At 42.1% G+C, this 15,815-nt stretch overlaps 1 protein-coding gene across 9 annotated transcripts in view; it reads left to right on the forward strand.

Moving 5' to 3' along the window:
• Positions 1 to 15,815, forward strand: part of NCOA2 (nuclear receptor coactivator 2) — a 293,273-nt gene that overhangs the window by 229,409 nt on the left and 48,049 nt on the right. For all 9 annotated transcript variants that reach the window (XM_030303989.2, XM_030303986.2, XM_030303983.2 and 6 more), the window contains 6 exons: positions 639 to 742; positions 4,647 to 4,824; positions 7,725 to 7,913; positions 10,800 to 10,901; positions 11,414 to 11,557; positions 14,689 to 14,836. In XM_030303989.2, coding sequence (XP_030159849.1) covers positions 639 to 742; positions 4,647 to 4,824; positions 7,725 to 7,913; positions 10,800 to 10,901; positions 11,414 to 11,557; positions 14,689 to 14,836 — 865 coding nt within the window. The remainder of the gene's footprint in view (positions 1 to 638; positions 743 to 4,646; positions 4,825 to 7,724; positions 7,914 to 10,799; positions 10,902 to 11,413; positions 11,558 to 14,688; positions 14,837 to 15,815) is intronic.

Below are 15,815 nucleotides of genomic sequence, written 5' to 3' on the forward strand. Positions count from 1 at the left end.
GTCCTAAAAGGGCGGCCCCTGAACTCTAGGGCCTTGATAGGGTGCCTGTGGTCTCTGCCTGAAATCGTTCAGCGCCTTCGACCACACAGGGACCGCCAGCCTTCAGGCCACTTTAACTGTGAATGTGATGAGAGGTGGAGCCGTAGGAGAGCCCACAAGGCACTTGTTACAGCATGTCACTTGGGGGCAGCGGTAGCAAGCTAGGACTCCTGTTTGTTCCTTCAAACACGTGGAGATGTGTCTCCGAATGTGCTACCGAATTCTGAACAGCAGGCCTTCCGTTATCCTAGTTTGCAGAATCCCCTGAGCAGAGACTAATTGTGCCATAGTGTTTGGCAGTTTTGTCATCTAGGAAAAAAAAAAGGCTCGTCGGGGACTAGCATGAGACCACTAAACTCATTTTAGCCACTGCCTGAGAGGGGATCTGAGCCACAGGTTCTGGAGGTGAAAAGTTAACGTTCTGCTTCCTGTTTCCAGCAGTTTCCCCCATTCAGCGGCAGTGGGGATGTACTCTAACTCTTTTATAGCCACGTCTGATTCCACTAGAGATTTAAAAAATCATTACAATAAAAATGTTTCTGTGTCATTCTGTCCTTGAAAAAGCAGTGCCATTGAATTCACGCTTCTGTTTGTTGCAGAGAAAGCAGCAGCTGCCAACATAGATGAAGTACAGAAGTCAGATGTGTCATCAACAGGGCAGGGCGTCATCGACAAGGATGCGCTGGGGCCCATGATGCTTGAGGTAGCACGCCCTCATTTTCGCTCTGTACTTTATGGTGTCGTTGATCTTCACATTATTATGTTTAATTTTCAGGTGAATGTAACGTGAGGACAATCTACGCTTAATTTTCAGTCTTGAGGTTGGGGTACCGCTGACCTGTTGAGCTTGCTAACACGTATTTATCTAGCTCCTCATTTCAGCACATATACATTTCAGGGCGATAATAGAGAATTAAACGAACTAGATTAGAATACAAATGGACAGACTTTCACTGCCAGTTGAGCATTCATTTTGGAAAACCATGTCCACAAGTCCCATTAACTTCTGCGATAGAGTTTCCGTTTGAAATGTTCCCCCAATTTTTAGGTTTTATATTATGCCGTATACACGTGCCTATATGTGCAGGTTAAAATTTGAGGACCCAGTAGAGGCTTCCGCTTTTTCTTTATGCTGCTTCAAACCAGCTCCTCTCCTAAAGGTGAGAACTGAAGTAAAGGCAGAACTGTTAAGATAAGCATCACAAATGTAGTGGTTGGTCTTAACTCCCTGTTGCTGATTAACTTTCGGAAGTTTTACGACCAGAATACTGTCTAGAATTTGTAGAGTCCGGCTCTCCTATTTTATGAACTAGCACAGTATTAAACACCGAGTGCTTTGCTGTACCTATTCCAAAATTAAAATTCAAGATGTGGGCTATGGTAAGATGAGGGAAAAAAATGTCAGCGAATGTATAACAAGAAGCAGAGGAGCCCGGAGACATAAATTATGTCAGTTCTCAGGATAATTTACTCTGCTGGCGATAGGATGAGACTGAAAAGTACTGCACGGCCAGGAGCCTGGCAGCGTTGTCACTGTGGGAGCAGCGACTCGCAGCAGCAGCCATACGTATGTGAGAAATTAGGGTTTTTAAAACGAAGGTAACCAGTCGTTGCCCTCCTTTATTTTAGCTGGCGCTTATGATCGTGGGTTTGTTTTTGTTTTTGTTTTAGAAAATCTGACTCTGTGAAAATTTATCTCACAGGTGGAAGTGCGGGGGGTGGGGGGCGGGGGGACTTTTGAAAAAAAGTAAAGACCATCTGACCCAGTCCTTGTATTTAGAAATGACGGAATTCCTGGAGCTGGACCTGCTAGCCAAAAGGCTTTAAATGACCTCGTGTGGCCCCTTGCTTATTTCTCTTGAATCGCTGGCTTGACAGTATCCAACTACAATTTTCAGGGAAAAAGCATGAATACACTTAACCTGATTTTCCAGAGTCAACAAGGAAGGCCAGAGAGTGCTACTTCCTGCTTGGTTCTTAGAAACAGATGAGACACCTCTAACAGGGTGGATTATTCAGAATTAGATGAAAGTAGATATGTTCCCGGGAACGTTTTTTGAATTATAAACAAAATTGGTTTGAAAATCATAATCTGAATTAGTAGATTATTATATTATTAGGAAATTCTCATGTATCTGTGTTTATTCCTTGCATGGGAGAAGGTTAAAACAGGGTAAGCACTTCTGGGAAGATTTTTGAAGCTCCAAAAGCGAAACGTTTGGAGTAAGCCCAAGGCTGTGATGCAAAGCCCTCTGAGCGCACGGTCACTGATCATAGACATCCGATGGCTGGGTATCAGTAGGCCTTCTCTCGTAAAATCCAGCCAGCGTTTTTGCTGTTTCAAAGTAGTCTTCAGCGAATTCACTGTACTCATCTGAGTACTTGTGGAGCAGCAGGACCTTAGTGCTGAATATGTTAGAGAGCTAATGCCTGAATCTGGTGACTTGAGGTTTGAATTTAAGTGTTTTTCCCTGCTTACATGGAACAATTTGAACAGGGAACACTTGTTCCCGTTGAGCTGTTCCTAGGCATAGATGCACACTCATGCTTACATCATAGCATAGTGGTTGCTAGGCAACAAAACCAAATGTCAGCTTTTTTCATCAGAGCATATCCTAGTGTGCTTTAAAAAAAACACAGTCTCATGAGATGAAACACTTTCATCTTTCAGTTATACTATGCTACAAATCAGTCTTTTTATCATGGTACAAAACATGTGAGAAGCTGTTTGCACTTTCAAAAGTGAACTATAAGTAACATAATTATGAAAATCCCTGTGAGTGTCTATCCGAAGCAGCTAGTTTAGAAGGATACGTGGCACATAACTAAACAGCTGACTTGCTTCCCTTCACCCTTCCCAGACGTACACCTGCATACACATACTCACACAAGGTTTTTTAGGGGTTGGTGCCAGCCTATGATGGAGGCCATCTCCATACAGTCTTGCTTTGCCCCGCAAAATTAGTTATACAATTGGTAAAACCTGACAGAATATTTAAGAAAAACTTAAAACCGAATGGTGTTATATTTAAAAAAAAAAAAAGCTTTTCACTGGTGCCTTATGGTCATTTCTAATTTGAGAGAGCACTTAGTTTTGTGAAGAAAATAGAATTAAAGGTGGAATATAGTCCCAAAAAGCTCACAAAATAGGAACTGTTAAATAATAAGGAGAAAGCAAACTAGGATGAAAGTAAATACTTCATGCCCCATCCATACACATTGTTGTATCAACATACACATGTAACATTCATGTTAAAAACAGTGGTAAACACATAGCACGGAGAAACTGACATCAACTGGGTAAACCAGCTGACCCTGTTTCGAGGTACGCCTGATCAATATCAAGCCTTCTCTAGTCCTGATGGTTCACCTAATCCATAAAACAGGATCTGACAAGCAAGGACCAGAAATGGAAAGGAGGAGTCACTAAGAAAAACTCCCTGAACTCTCAACTTTTGCCTCACCAAGGTGAACATGGTAGGAAAAGACTGGGGTAAATACGAAAATAGAATACTCTGCCGCTTAGTAATCACGAGCATGAGCTGTAGAGTCGGGTCCACCTGGATTCCAGCTTTCCAGCTCTGCCACTGGCGAGTTTCAAGAGCTTACACAAGCCGCTTCACCTCTTTGAATCTCAGTTTCTTCCTCTGTAAATTGGAGAAGACATTCCTTCCAGAGTTGTAAATATTAAGATGACATAATGTGTTTAAGGCACAGTGAACATGCTCAGTAGTTATTCTTATTATGTTCATTTCCTGAAACGATCCTAGAGCCTTTCTGTCCTTCCCTAATCTAGATCGGCATGACAACAGCAAGGAGTGAGGCCAAGCACACGTTATGGGAAAGCGCTAATGTTATCTGGGTGACTAGGGACCTGCATCTCGATGACCTGGAGAACAAGTAGTAGAAAAGGGCACAGTTAGTTCACTTTCCAGTTCTCGCTGTCAAAATCCAAATGTCAAATCCCCTTCCAGTCTTGGGACAGTGCTGGCCACATCTCCACCTGTGGTCCCCATTGCCATATCAGAGAGACACTTCCCAGACCCTTTCCCCAAACCAAAAGGATTGGCTGTTGAGATCATTTGCAATTCTTTCCATTTAAACCCTGGCAGCTTTAAAGGTAATCAAATCGGGGTTTGTTTAATTTTTTTTCTCTTTAAACTGAGGGGAAATTAGCAATGACCCCTTCCTCCCATTGTATTACATGAGAAGCTGTACAACATAATTACTTTGTTTTGGGTTGGTAACATAAATGTTGCTGTCGGGCGGTGTGGAGTCCACCAATATAATTTTGAAAATATAGATAAATGCCTGTACTTACTTGGCAGTAATTATTATCTTCTGGTAAAATAACAGAGTAATGTTGGTCATTTAGTGTGCGGTAAGAAACCCTGATCTAGGCTCTCTCCCACTTACTAAGATGGAATAATTTCACCAAGAGAAAATGTGCTAATTGTTCCTAAAAACTAAGAGAGGGGCAAGAGAGAAATCTCTTTTCTATCTATATGTGAATTATACATTTCCCTTAATGGGATCAGCCCTTCTTAACAACTGTATATGATTTTCTGTTGTATCATGTCTAACACAATTTGCGCCTTTTCCCTCAGGCCCTTGATGGGTTCTTCTTTGTGGTGAATCTGGAAGGCAACGTTGTATTTGTTTCAGAAAATGTGACACAGTACCTAAGGTATAACCAAGAGGAGCTGATGAACAAAAGTGTATATAGCATCCTGCATGTTGGGGACCACACTGAATTTGTCAAAAACCTGCTGCCAAAGTCTATAGGTAAATGATGGTCTGCCGGGTCCCCCCCCCCCCCCCATACACACGTGGTCTTGGTTGGAGGGTAAAGTAGCACTGTATTATGTCAGTAACTGGGTGCTTTTAGAGATGCTTAGATTAAGTGTTTAAACTTAAAAGTCATGGAGAAAAGGGCATCTGCAGATCGTGATCTTGAACAACTGATTGTCTTGATCCTCAATTTTAAAGTACATGAAGAGAATTCAGATGGAAAGTACTCCTGTGGCAACTGTTTTCGTGGGGTTTGTGTTGTGGTTTTTTAAGAGGGTGCCACATTGCCTCCCTCTCTATCCAGTGCCAGCCGACCCTGCTTTGTGCTTTTTCCCCGTGATTAAGAAGCAGAAGGTCATGAGAAGTTTGAGAATTTGACTTCACAGAAACAAAACCCTGAGTCCGTCTTGTGAAGGGAGTACGCGTGTGGGTGCGTACGGTACTCTAAAAATAAAATGTTAAGGAACAAGTGGCATATAGAGGTTCAAATGCTATCAGCCTAGGAGCCCTAAATGGGCCCTTTCATTTCCCAGACGCTCCGGTGGCCCCCTCAGACACTGCCTCCTTACCCCGTTTCACATCCCTGACTCCACCTCATCTGGAAGACGCTGTCCGGGAGCGTCCGAGAGTGTGGAGGGCCACATCGGAACATGGGCGGTTCACAGCATGGACCCACCTTAGCCGCTGCTCTGGGGCATCGCCGTTCCCACTTACTGAGTGGTTCTTTTTTTAATATTCTCACTTAGACTGATGATGCTAAGAACATTTTCACAGATAAAAGGAAGTGCGTATTTCAGGACAGAATAAGGTCAGGTCCTGAGTTAGCAAGTATTTCTGTTTTTTTTTTTTTTTTTTTTTTTTTTTTTTTTCTCTCCAAATTGTTTGTATTAGCTGGTCTTACTGTTAACCACAGTAAATAGAAGAAGGCCCTTTTAAATTCCATTACGGCTCTCTTTTCCTTGGTTACGATAACCCTTCGTTCAAAGTGACTGCAACAGTAATACAAAACATAGGAATACTCGTGTGAGATTCTTTTATTATATTCTCTAGTAAGTGAACAAGAAAATAGGATTTCTCATTTCAAGTAACTAATATTTTCAAATCTCTTCAGTAATTTTATGACTTCCTCAAAGGACCTATGCTTATTAATTTGGTATTATTAATCCACTTGTCTGAAGAGCTCTTTTCCTTACTTCACATTGTCCTTTTTTTGTATTTTAAGATTCCTTATTAACCTGAGGTAATAAGAACTCTTTTTCCTTTCTTCTTTGATTTCTGTGTAAGTCTCCATTTCGTGGGTGAGCTTGCAGAAACGCTGACGGTGACGCAGATCCCCCACGTCTGCCGAGGCGCGTAAAGCTAGCTGTGACTCCTTCTATAATTCTAGAACAGCTTCTTGCAGTTAACTTGAAATTTCCTTTTTTCTTTCTAGACTGTGTTTTCTTGTTCATTCCTTCACAGCCCAGCGGCTGTGGGTTTAGCCTTGCATTCTCCAGAACACCTAGATGTCCTTTTAAGTGTTTTCCAGCTAGTGAGTTTTGAGGGTATGTTTGCTGATCTTCTCGCTGGCCCTTTTTGTGATCCCCCCCCTTTCATTGTCCTACTGGCCATCATATTTCTTAGAGCATGAGGAAGAATAAAGAAAAGATTCCAGCTCTTCTAGTAGTTGAGCGTCTTTCTCCTCAGTTTTCTCCTCTGTAGAATGAGAAAGTGGATCCGGCGATCCAGAAACATGAATCCTCAAAATCAGTCATTCTTTTGCTTCTCTTGATTCACTAGTGCATTTCCCCAAAAGTAGTCTTTCCTCTGTCATTACCTCTCTCCTGACGTAATACACACATTTCTGAGTGTGGACACCAAAGCAGAAGACATGTGAAGTAGTCTTTGATTTGATAAGAAATAAATGACATTAGCACTGCATCTGCAAGGAGTTTTCAGTCTAATTGAGGAAATGTACATGAAACCAAAAAAAAAAAAAAAAAAAAAAAAAAGCTACAATAGAGTCATTCAACAGTCAAGTTACAAAATATACACTAAAAGTTCTATAAAATTCGGGGTGCCTGCGGGGCTCAGTCAGTTGAGCGTCCAACTCTTGGTTTCACAGTTTATGGGTTCGAGCCCGTCATCGGGCTCTGCGCTGACAGTGCGGAGCCTGCTTGGGATTCTGTCTCTCTCTGCCCTCCCCCGCTGCTGCTCGCTCTTTCTCTCTCTCTCAAAATAAATAAACTTAAAAAAAATTTTTTTTTTCTGTAAAATTCTATAAAAGAAAGGATCTGCGAAAGGAGGCAGTATAGGGATCTTGGCCTCAGAGCAGGCTACATTTGGGTGGGAGAAATAGAGGCAGCTGAACACTTTAGAGAAGGTCGCAGGAGCAAAGGTGTCCACACAGGACCGAGTATGGAGGACCGTGGGGGGAGGCTCGTGCTGGCCCACATGGGAGATCTGCTTAGATGGATACGGTGCGGCTGGTTACTGAGATTTGATTTATCAGTTTGAGTGGCTTTCCTCTTCCTGACCTTTTAAAAGAACTTTTTTCCTTGTAAGGTCCAAATCATTTTAAAGAACTTACTGCATGCTACAGTTGGTGCCAGCTACAGATTTTTGAGCAGGGGGTAACATATCTAACGCTAGAATACAAGTAGGTGGAACTAAATTTCCAAGAAACCAAAGCAAGGGAAACACAAAAAGAAAGAACTGTATGCCAGTAATGAATAAGCAAGGCCTGCGCTTGAAAGGAAGGAGTCAGGGTGAAGGGTAAGAAGTGTAAAAGTTATTTTGAAAATCCCAAGAGTGTTCCCAGGTTGTTAAAACAGTAGCATCATTTTGATAATTCGGCAGCGGTGAGTCTGATGTTAGTTCCTTGGTAATTCTCGGCTTGCTCTCGCCTCACTCAGTGAACGGGGGATCCTGGTCTGGCGAGCCTCCCAGGCGGAACAGCCATACCTTTAATTGCCGGATGCTGGTAAAACCTTTGCCTGATTCGGAAGAGGAAGGTCACGACAACCAGGAAGCGCATCAGAAATATGAAACTATGCAGTGCTTTGCCGTCTCTCAACCAAAGTCCATCAAAGAAGAAGGAGAAGGTAGGGCAAAATCAGGATATTTCGTATGTATGTGTGTATTTATTCCTGTGCTACTTCTTTCACTCTTCATTATCTGAAACTCGTGGCCGCACGAAGAAAAATTTAGACGTGGTTTCTTTATCCTTTTCACCTACTTAATTTTTGTGACGAATTCAATTTTTATGTCTGTAAAACAGCACTATCCGATAGAATGTTCCGCGGTGATGGCTGTCCAGGGCAGCCCCTACTAGCTGCATGTGGCTGTTGAGCATTTGGTGTTTCAATAATGCAAATGGGGAACCGACTTTTCTACTTTATTAAGTTTACGATTACATAGCCACATGTGACTAGCGGCTGCCTAACTAGAGAAGCTCTCTTAGTGGTTAAACCCCCCAGGGATCCTAAGCTCTTCTGAATGTCTACTGTGAGCCACAGCCCTAGAAAAATGCATAAGTACAAACAACTTGTTTCATACACTTTCCAGGGGTTAATGGATTCCATCTAGTTTATCCGTGGATGCAGGGTCCAGGATATGGTGTATGTGATAGAATGATACTTGAGAGAGGCTAGAGACGGGAGTGGGGAATGGAGAGGACTTCAAGCTCGTAGGCCCACCCCCCTAAGGAGATGCTGATTAGTGTCCAACCCCCGTGCCCTCCAAGCGAGCCACACCACGCCGCAGAGGGTCACTGTCTAATGTGAAGCAGGGCCGAAGAATGCTTACTGCGTGCGTAGCAAGAGAGGAGGTGTGGAGGAGCGCTGGCGAATGGAGACCTCGTGGGCTTTGTAGTCAGACAGGCCAGGTCAGCCACTTACCAACTCTGTGACTTTGGGCAAGTTTTTTGACCTCTCTGGCCTACAGTTTACCCTCTCATCAAGGGGAGTCAAGAGTATCAGTATCAGAATGTAGTAAGGATTAAATGAATATGCCTGAATCACGATTGGCATTAAATACTACAGAACGTCCTCGACTTACGGTGGTTTGACTTACTTTTTTTTTTTTTTTTTTTTTTAACTTTACGTTGGTGCGAAAGCGATACACATTCGGTAGAAACCATACTTTGAAGTTTTGAATTTGGATCTTTTCCCAGGCTAGCGATATGCCTACAATGCTCTCTCAGGATGCCAGGCAGCGACAGTAAGCTGCAGCTCCCAGTCAGCCACGCGATCGCAAGGGTTAACGACCGGTACACTCACAACCATTCCACACCCACGTGTCCGTTCTGCTGTTCGCTTTTGGGATGGTGTTTAATAAATTTCATGGGATGGTCAGCACTTTATTAAAACATAGGCTTTGTGGTGGATGATTTTGCCCAACCGTGGACTGTGTGTATTTGAGCACATTTAAGGTAGACTAGCCTAAGTTATGCTTGGTAGTTTAGATGTTTTAAATGCATTTTTAACTTACAGTATTTTCATCTTAAGATGGGCTTATCAGGACATAACTCCATTGTAAGTTGAGGAAATTCTGTAGTTATTTGGTTTTATATGCAAGTAATTTGTAATTTAAATTTTATTGAAAAGTAATGGGGCTCTCAGAGGTGACATAATTTTTCAAAACTAAGTTTTTCCCTAGGTATGCAACGTTGAGGGATTTTTTTTTTCTTTTTATGCAACAGAGTACATGCTGCTAATTCACCCATCTAGGATACTATTCTTAAAGTGGTAGAAAAAAGACGTAACTGACCTAATTTGTGACTTTGTGCTGTGTATTTAAACACTTTTGTACCTTTAAAGTCTGGTTCTAGATAATTAACACAGTATGGCCTACGAGTAGGGTTTCTGAGCCATGGTGTGCTCAGATTCGAATCCTGGCTTCACTAGTTTTGTATGGTGTTGGGCAGTTCCTTAAACTTCGTGCTTTGGTTTTCTCCTCTGCTAAAGGGAGATGATACTATCCCTGCCTCGAGTTCTCACAAGGACTAAATGAATTGATAGCCTCTAAAGTAGCTAAAAAGAGGTCTGCCTCATAGCAAGTGCTCAAAAATTTAGCTTTTATTATGTTGAGAATGAAGATTACGTTTATATTTGTGATACCCATCATTACTAGATAGATTTAGAGAAATTCTTCCCCAGATTTAAAGATGAATAATCATAAATCAATGACATAAGATATGAAGACTATCATTTTAACCTTTTATCCAGCATTTTCGAAATTAAAAGAGCTACACCATGTGCTCCGCTTGTTACAAAGATAAATAAAACATCTCCGTGTTCTCTGGAAGTGAACACAGATGAATAAAACAGTCGACGTGGGTGAGGAATAAAGGCCTAGCGTTGGCCATGTGAGAAACCAGCCGAGGCCGAGATTCCCAACTGTAATGCAGCCGCCCTGGTGCCTGCCACACTTTCTAGGATTTCGTTCGTGTTCACATCTAGACTCCATTTATACTCTTTGCGTTAAATCGCTCGTTGCCATTCTAGGGGTAGTTCCGTAGCTGGGTAGAAGGTCTATCTAGCTTTCCCATATCGTGGTGAACCAAAAACTCAAGGAGCAAACCCTCGACAGAGCAGAGTATCAGGTTTTAGTTTTCGCCATTTGTCTACTTTATGTTGAACTAAGCTGGTTGTTCCCATCAGCCATTCTGTGAGAAAGGATTACACGCTCTTCCGTCCATCGCTGAGCAGGTAGTTTTCAGGGCAGGAATGTTAGCGTGGTGGGTGTACTTTCGCAGCGTGGGTCGTGTGGCTTCAGCAGCTGACCCTGCACGGCACACCCTATCCTGTCCCCCAGCTGCTTCCCACTCAGGGGAGGAGAGCATGAAGCCAGTGAGCGGCAGAGGCACACAGCGTTTGGGCACTCCCTCCTTCGCTGATTTACAAGGTCATGTTATCATAAAGACATTTGAGTTTGTTTGAATCACTGAAAAAGCCTATTATGATAACCATAAATGTATATGATTGAAGATTTGCAGTCCTGCTTGATTTGTGTGGCAAGAAGAGTTCCCATGAAGGAAAGACCAGGTCTTCCCTCATCAGAAAGTTTTACTACTCGCCAAGATCTCCAAGGTAAATTTTCTTTCCAGAGAAGACCGGGGGTGCCTGGGTAGCTCAGTCGATGTAAGCATCAGGCTCTTGATTTTGGCTCGGGTCACCATCTCACGGTTTGTGAGTTCGAGCCCCGTGTCGGGCTCTGTGCTGACAGTGTGGAGCCTGCTTGGGATTCTCTGTCTCCCTCCCTCTCTGCCTCACCACTGCTCACACAATCTCTCAATAAATAAACAAACAAACAGATTAAAAAAATATATACCAAAGAAATCATTGTAGAAGCTACATATTTGTAATGTAAGGAATATATTTAGAAGATCACAAAGAAGCTGGGAATAGTGACTGCTACCGGGGCAGAAGCCTTGAGGAGCTCAAGGAAGAAGGGGTGGGGTGGGGGGGGGGACACCTATTTTCACTGTCTACCCTTTGTGTGCTACCTGTTCTAAATAAGTAAATTTTATCTTTTAAAATGTTAGTCATTTTCGTAAATAATAGATGAGTACGTAGGTATAATGCTTGCTGTTATTTACTAGGCAAGATCACGTCACTGGATACCAGCACCATGCGGGCAGCCATGAAGCCAGGCTGGGAGGACCTGGTGAGAAGGTGCATTCAGAAGTTCCATGCGCAGCATGAAGGGGAATCTGTGTCCTATGCTAAGAGGCATCATCATGAAGGTAGGCATCTCTGCATGGTACTTTTCTTGACATTGATTTTGCTATGTTACTACTTCCTGTGGAAGCTTTCTCTGAAACAGTGGTTCTGAAGTTCACCTCAGGAAACTCGGGTCTGTTGACTTTTTGTGTTCATACGTACTTTGCATCATCTGGCCCAGAAAATGCTGCCATCTAAAGGAAAACTTTGTAGACTCTGTGGGACAGAAGAATGAGATGACTAGAAGATGATTTCATAAAAACAGAAGAAAAGGAAGGGAAAAAGGTCATGTTCGCTGATCCTAAGGCTTCTGTATATATAAAACTACATAATCAGGTACCACTTAATATCAAAAGAAATACCTGAGTCCTAAAGACAATCTGGAAGTAAGAACGAAATGAAATGTGCAAGAGCAGCTAAATTCCTGATAGGGGTCTCCCCGGCCCTCCTTCCACGTGATGACCACCGAAGACTGCCCAGGTATTTCTAGAAGGCTCCAAAAAATGAGGGGACTTGACTGAGGTCACGGGCCAGCTAGACTAGACCGTAATTAACGGGACCGCTAGAGCCAAAGCCAAGACTTCAAAGTCCTGTGTCAGTAATAACAGCAGCCCTCACCGAGCACCTGGCCTTTGTCCGACGCTGTCCTTCTTTGTAGTATCTTGTTGCTCCTCAGCAACAGCCTGTGGGCAGGCGTCAGGAACTCAAGTTATCAACGGGAAGGCGGACGCAGATGAAGTGACTGGTCAGCACCCGAGCTTAATCTGGGGTGTCTCCTGGCAGTCTCCCTGTCGTGCCGCTCCCAGAGTTCTTTGCACAGAATCCCGTCTCCTCTAGTGCATTCTGGTGTTTTGTCATACTGGTGAGAACAAGGGGGGAAAGATGCCTTTTCCTTAGCTCTTCCTCATTAAGTACTAGGTGGGGGAGGGGGAGAGAGACCTCTTCCTCACCTAGTCTCCTGATCTGCCCCCATGGACGCCGTGTGTCCGGCGCGGGGCGCCTGGCTAGTGGGCCTGGATTCCCCAGGGAGCAGCCACCGTGCCTGTGAGGGACGAGGGGCGGCGGAGTGTGCCCTGCAGCTCGGTTGGGTGGATTGTCAGCGTTTTGGCAGAAAGAACGTCCCGACTCCTCATTGAAAACAGAGTTTTAGTTTGTCCTCTTCCCTTCAGTGTGCATCTGTGACCTTAGCGTTTTACCAGTAGTGTTTGCTTAGACTCTGTGTTTTAAGACCGCTGATGAAAAAGTACAAATCGTAAATGACCTCTATCCCCATTCCCTTACTTTTCTCCTCATCTTATTCATCTTTTTCATCTTCTTTATCCTTCTCAGAAATAAGCACACAATCCAGAACCTTGTGTCTTTCAGCATTTTTTTTAAGTTGGAAAGAATAAGAGGAAATAGAGGTTCTACACTTGGCAGAAATCAGTATTTAACCTACTGTTTCACTAGATCTGGTTTAAAATTTAAAAAATAGTAACAACAAAGAACAAGAAATCACCACGAGCAAACATGGTCAGTATCCTTGAGTCCTGAGTAGCAATGCCCTACACGGAACTCTGTGGCCTCCCTTTGTAAACAAAAGGGTTTACACAAATGTACCAGACACCGTGGTAGGTTTAAACAAGCGGGACCCACTGAAAGGAAACTCCAAAATGTATGAAATAGGTAAGATCGAAGGTAATCGATCACACTGAGTAAAAATCTCCTAAAATGTTGTGTTGAAATGGAAGAGCTTGCGAAAGAAATCCAGGTGTATGCTTAAACGTATCTACTTTAGTAGTAGAGATGTCTGACGTATTTCCAAATGAAATGGATAACCTTCAGGGGTCACAGCCGAGGTCAGATAAAATTCTGAAATCCTAAGCCATTCGAAACAGGAGTCCCGTTAGAAAGATTGTATTCGTTCTGCCTTTTAGGAACATACTGCGCAAAAGCAAGATACACATAAGTACAGTGATTCATTTCCAGGACTCCCACTTTGCAGTAGCTTCGTGCAGCAGTTGACGGCACAAAGTAGTACCCAAACGCTGCGTGTACCCGAGACTGTGGAGGGGGTTTCATGGGGGAAATTGCTCGAAGTGAAATTCTGCCAAGAAAAATCAGAATCCACACTGTGCGTCAGTGACTCTCTCGCTGCCTCCCTCCACTCACTCACTTGAGGCAATTTTGTGGGGTCAGGAACGTGCTGGTTCTGGCTGGTCTTGGGGCTAGCGGTTCAACCCACAAAATTTGTGTAGAAGAGAATGCGAGAAAATACGGTAGGCTTCTTAAAATGGTTTAAGAGGGTAACCAAATTATATGGCTCCTTTTTTTTCTGAGCCGAAATGTTCTTTTTCAATATGTAGTATTTGACAGTTTTAAAATACAGTTGTTCTAGAAGATAAACCTGAAGTTTTATTGTAAGAGAACTTATTTTCACCTAGTTGATTTATACATTTTCTTCTGTTGTCTTGAAAATGGAAACAGATTCTTTATCCAGAAGTTAAACCATTCCGCTTTTATTGTTTCAGTTTTCTGTTTAGCCTTTTTTTTTCCTCTGAAAAGATTTTTCTGATTGTTTATCTTTTGCTTCCTGTTGTCCCATCCACAGAAGTCATACTTCTTCTTACACACTGAACAACAGATTGGGGAATAGTACTGTGAGATGGTGAACAGTACGTAACTTCAAGATGAATATTCAGAGGATACGTTTAACGTCATAAATTTTACTGTAATATTTTTATTAGCTTAGAGGGAAATTAAAGGCAACTTTTACACTTTAAAGATATCCTGTCTGTGCACTGTACTGTTTATTTTAAACAGATCATTGTGAAACTTGTTTTGAGCTAATCAATGGTTTACACTCTTTTTCACCATGGTCCTGAAGATTTTAAAAAGAACCTAGCTTAAGGGTCTAATAAGCCTTATTTGAAAAACAAAAAACAAAAAAACACAATATATTGAATTTGTTAGCATTTTAGTAAAAAAAAAAGTGTGCTTTTAAAATGCTGTAATGTTTTAATATCATAAACTATTACTGACAACTTTTTAACATGCTGGTAGGAAAATCTTCAACTTAACAAAGTTTATTACTGTTATTATATCTTATCCTGCCCCTACTCTCTGATTTTTTTTTTTTTCTAAACATGCATTCTGTTTCCTTACTTGCCCACAGTGCTGAGACAAGGATTGGCATTCAGTCAAATCTATCGTTTTTCCTTGTCCGATGGCACTCTTGTTGCTGCACAAACGAAGAGCAAACTCATCCGTTCTCAGACTACTAATGAACCTCAGCTTGTAATATCGTTACATATGCTTCACAGGTAATCCTAGTTATAAGAAATCATTTTCAAAAAAAAAAAAAAAAAATCATTTTCCCTTCCCAAGTCAAGAGAAGTGTTACAGAAGCAACAGATCACCCTAGAGCTTTCCAGCCTTGTCAGACATTGCTGTTAATCAGCCCCGGGCACGTAAAACATAAAACTGAGTTGCTATTAACTGTTGGCTAAAAGCTTATTTATGATACCAGCGAAGAGGGCTATACTTTGAATTCTCGTCTTAATACTAGTGACTTTTAAAAGGCAGCCGGAAGAATATAGGCTAGCACCGGCTTTGCTCTGGCACGACCGCCTGGTAGGTCGGAGAAGGGAAATCGATCAGTTCCCAGCGGTGACCCATGCAGTGTGGGAGTATTGAGGCATGATTGCTGGTCCTGTGTGTTTAAATCTAAAACTCTCAAATATACTCAGAGGCAATATTTTAGATTTTTATTCTCAGGCTTAAATTAACCTCTTGACGTTAGCCTTTAAATTGAAAGCTAATGAACATTTCCATAAAAAAAGAAAGTACAGAAAATTGAATGTTGATTTTAAAATGAATTTGTCATAAACTATATTGTTGTAGAGCACAAATTTAGGAAAATGATTACATTTCAAGTTATGTAAATATTTATGGGTGTGCTATATAAAAGTTTATGAGCTACTGTCAGAAGATATATAAAGTTGCTCTGGTTAAAGAGTCCCCTTTTATTACATTTCTTGATTATGTACTTTCTTGTTTAGGGATAAAAAAAAATGGGCAGCCCTGTTTGCCAACTGTTAATAAATCTGACCTCAAACTGAAACAATTTGAAAGTGATTACAGATGTGCCAAATTTCACCCCCCTAAGTGAAAGCTGATGTTTGACAATTTGTGAAACCTGTTTTGTTTGGATTTGTGAACACATGTGGTAACTCACAAGTGACTGCCAAGGCTGTAAATTAAAGCTCATAGGACTTGGAAAATCATCTAGCTCAGAAAACC

The sequence above is a fragment of the Lynx canadensis genome, chromosome F2, assembly GCF_007474595.2.
Source record: "Lynx canadensis isolate LIC74 chromosome F2, mLynCan4.pri.v2, whole genome shotgun sequence".
NCBI classification, from domain to species: Eukaryota; Metazoa; Chordata; class Mammalia; order Carnivora; family Felidae; genus Lynx; species Lynx canadensis.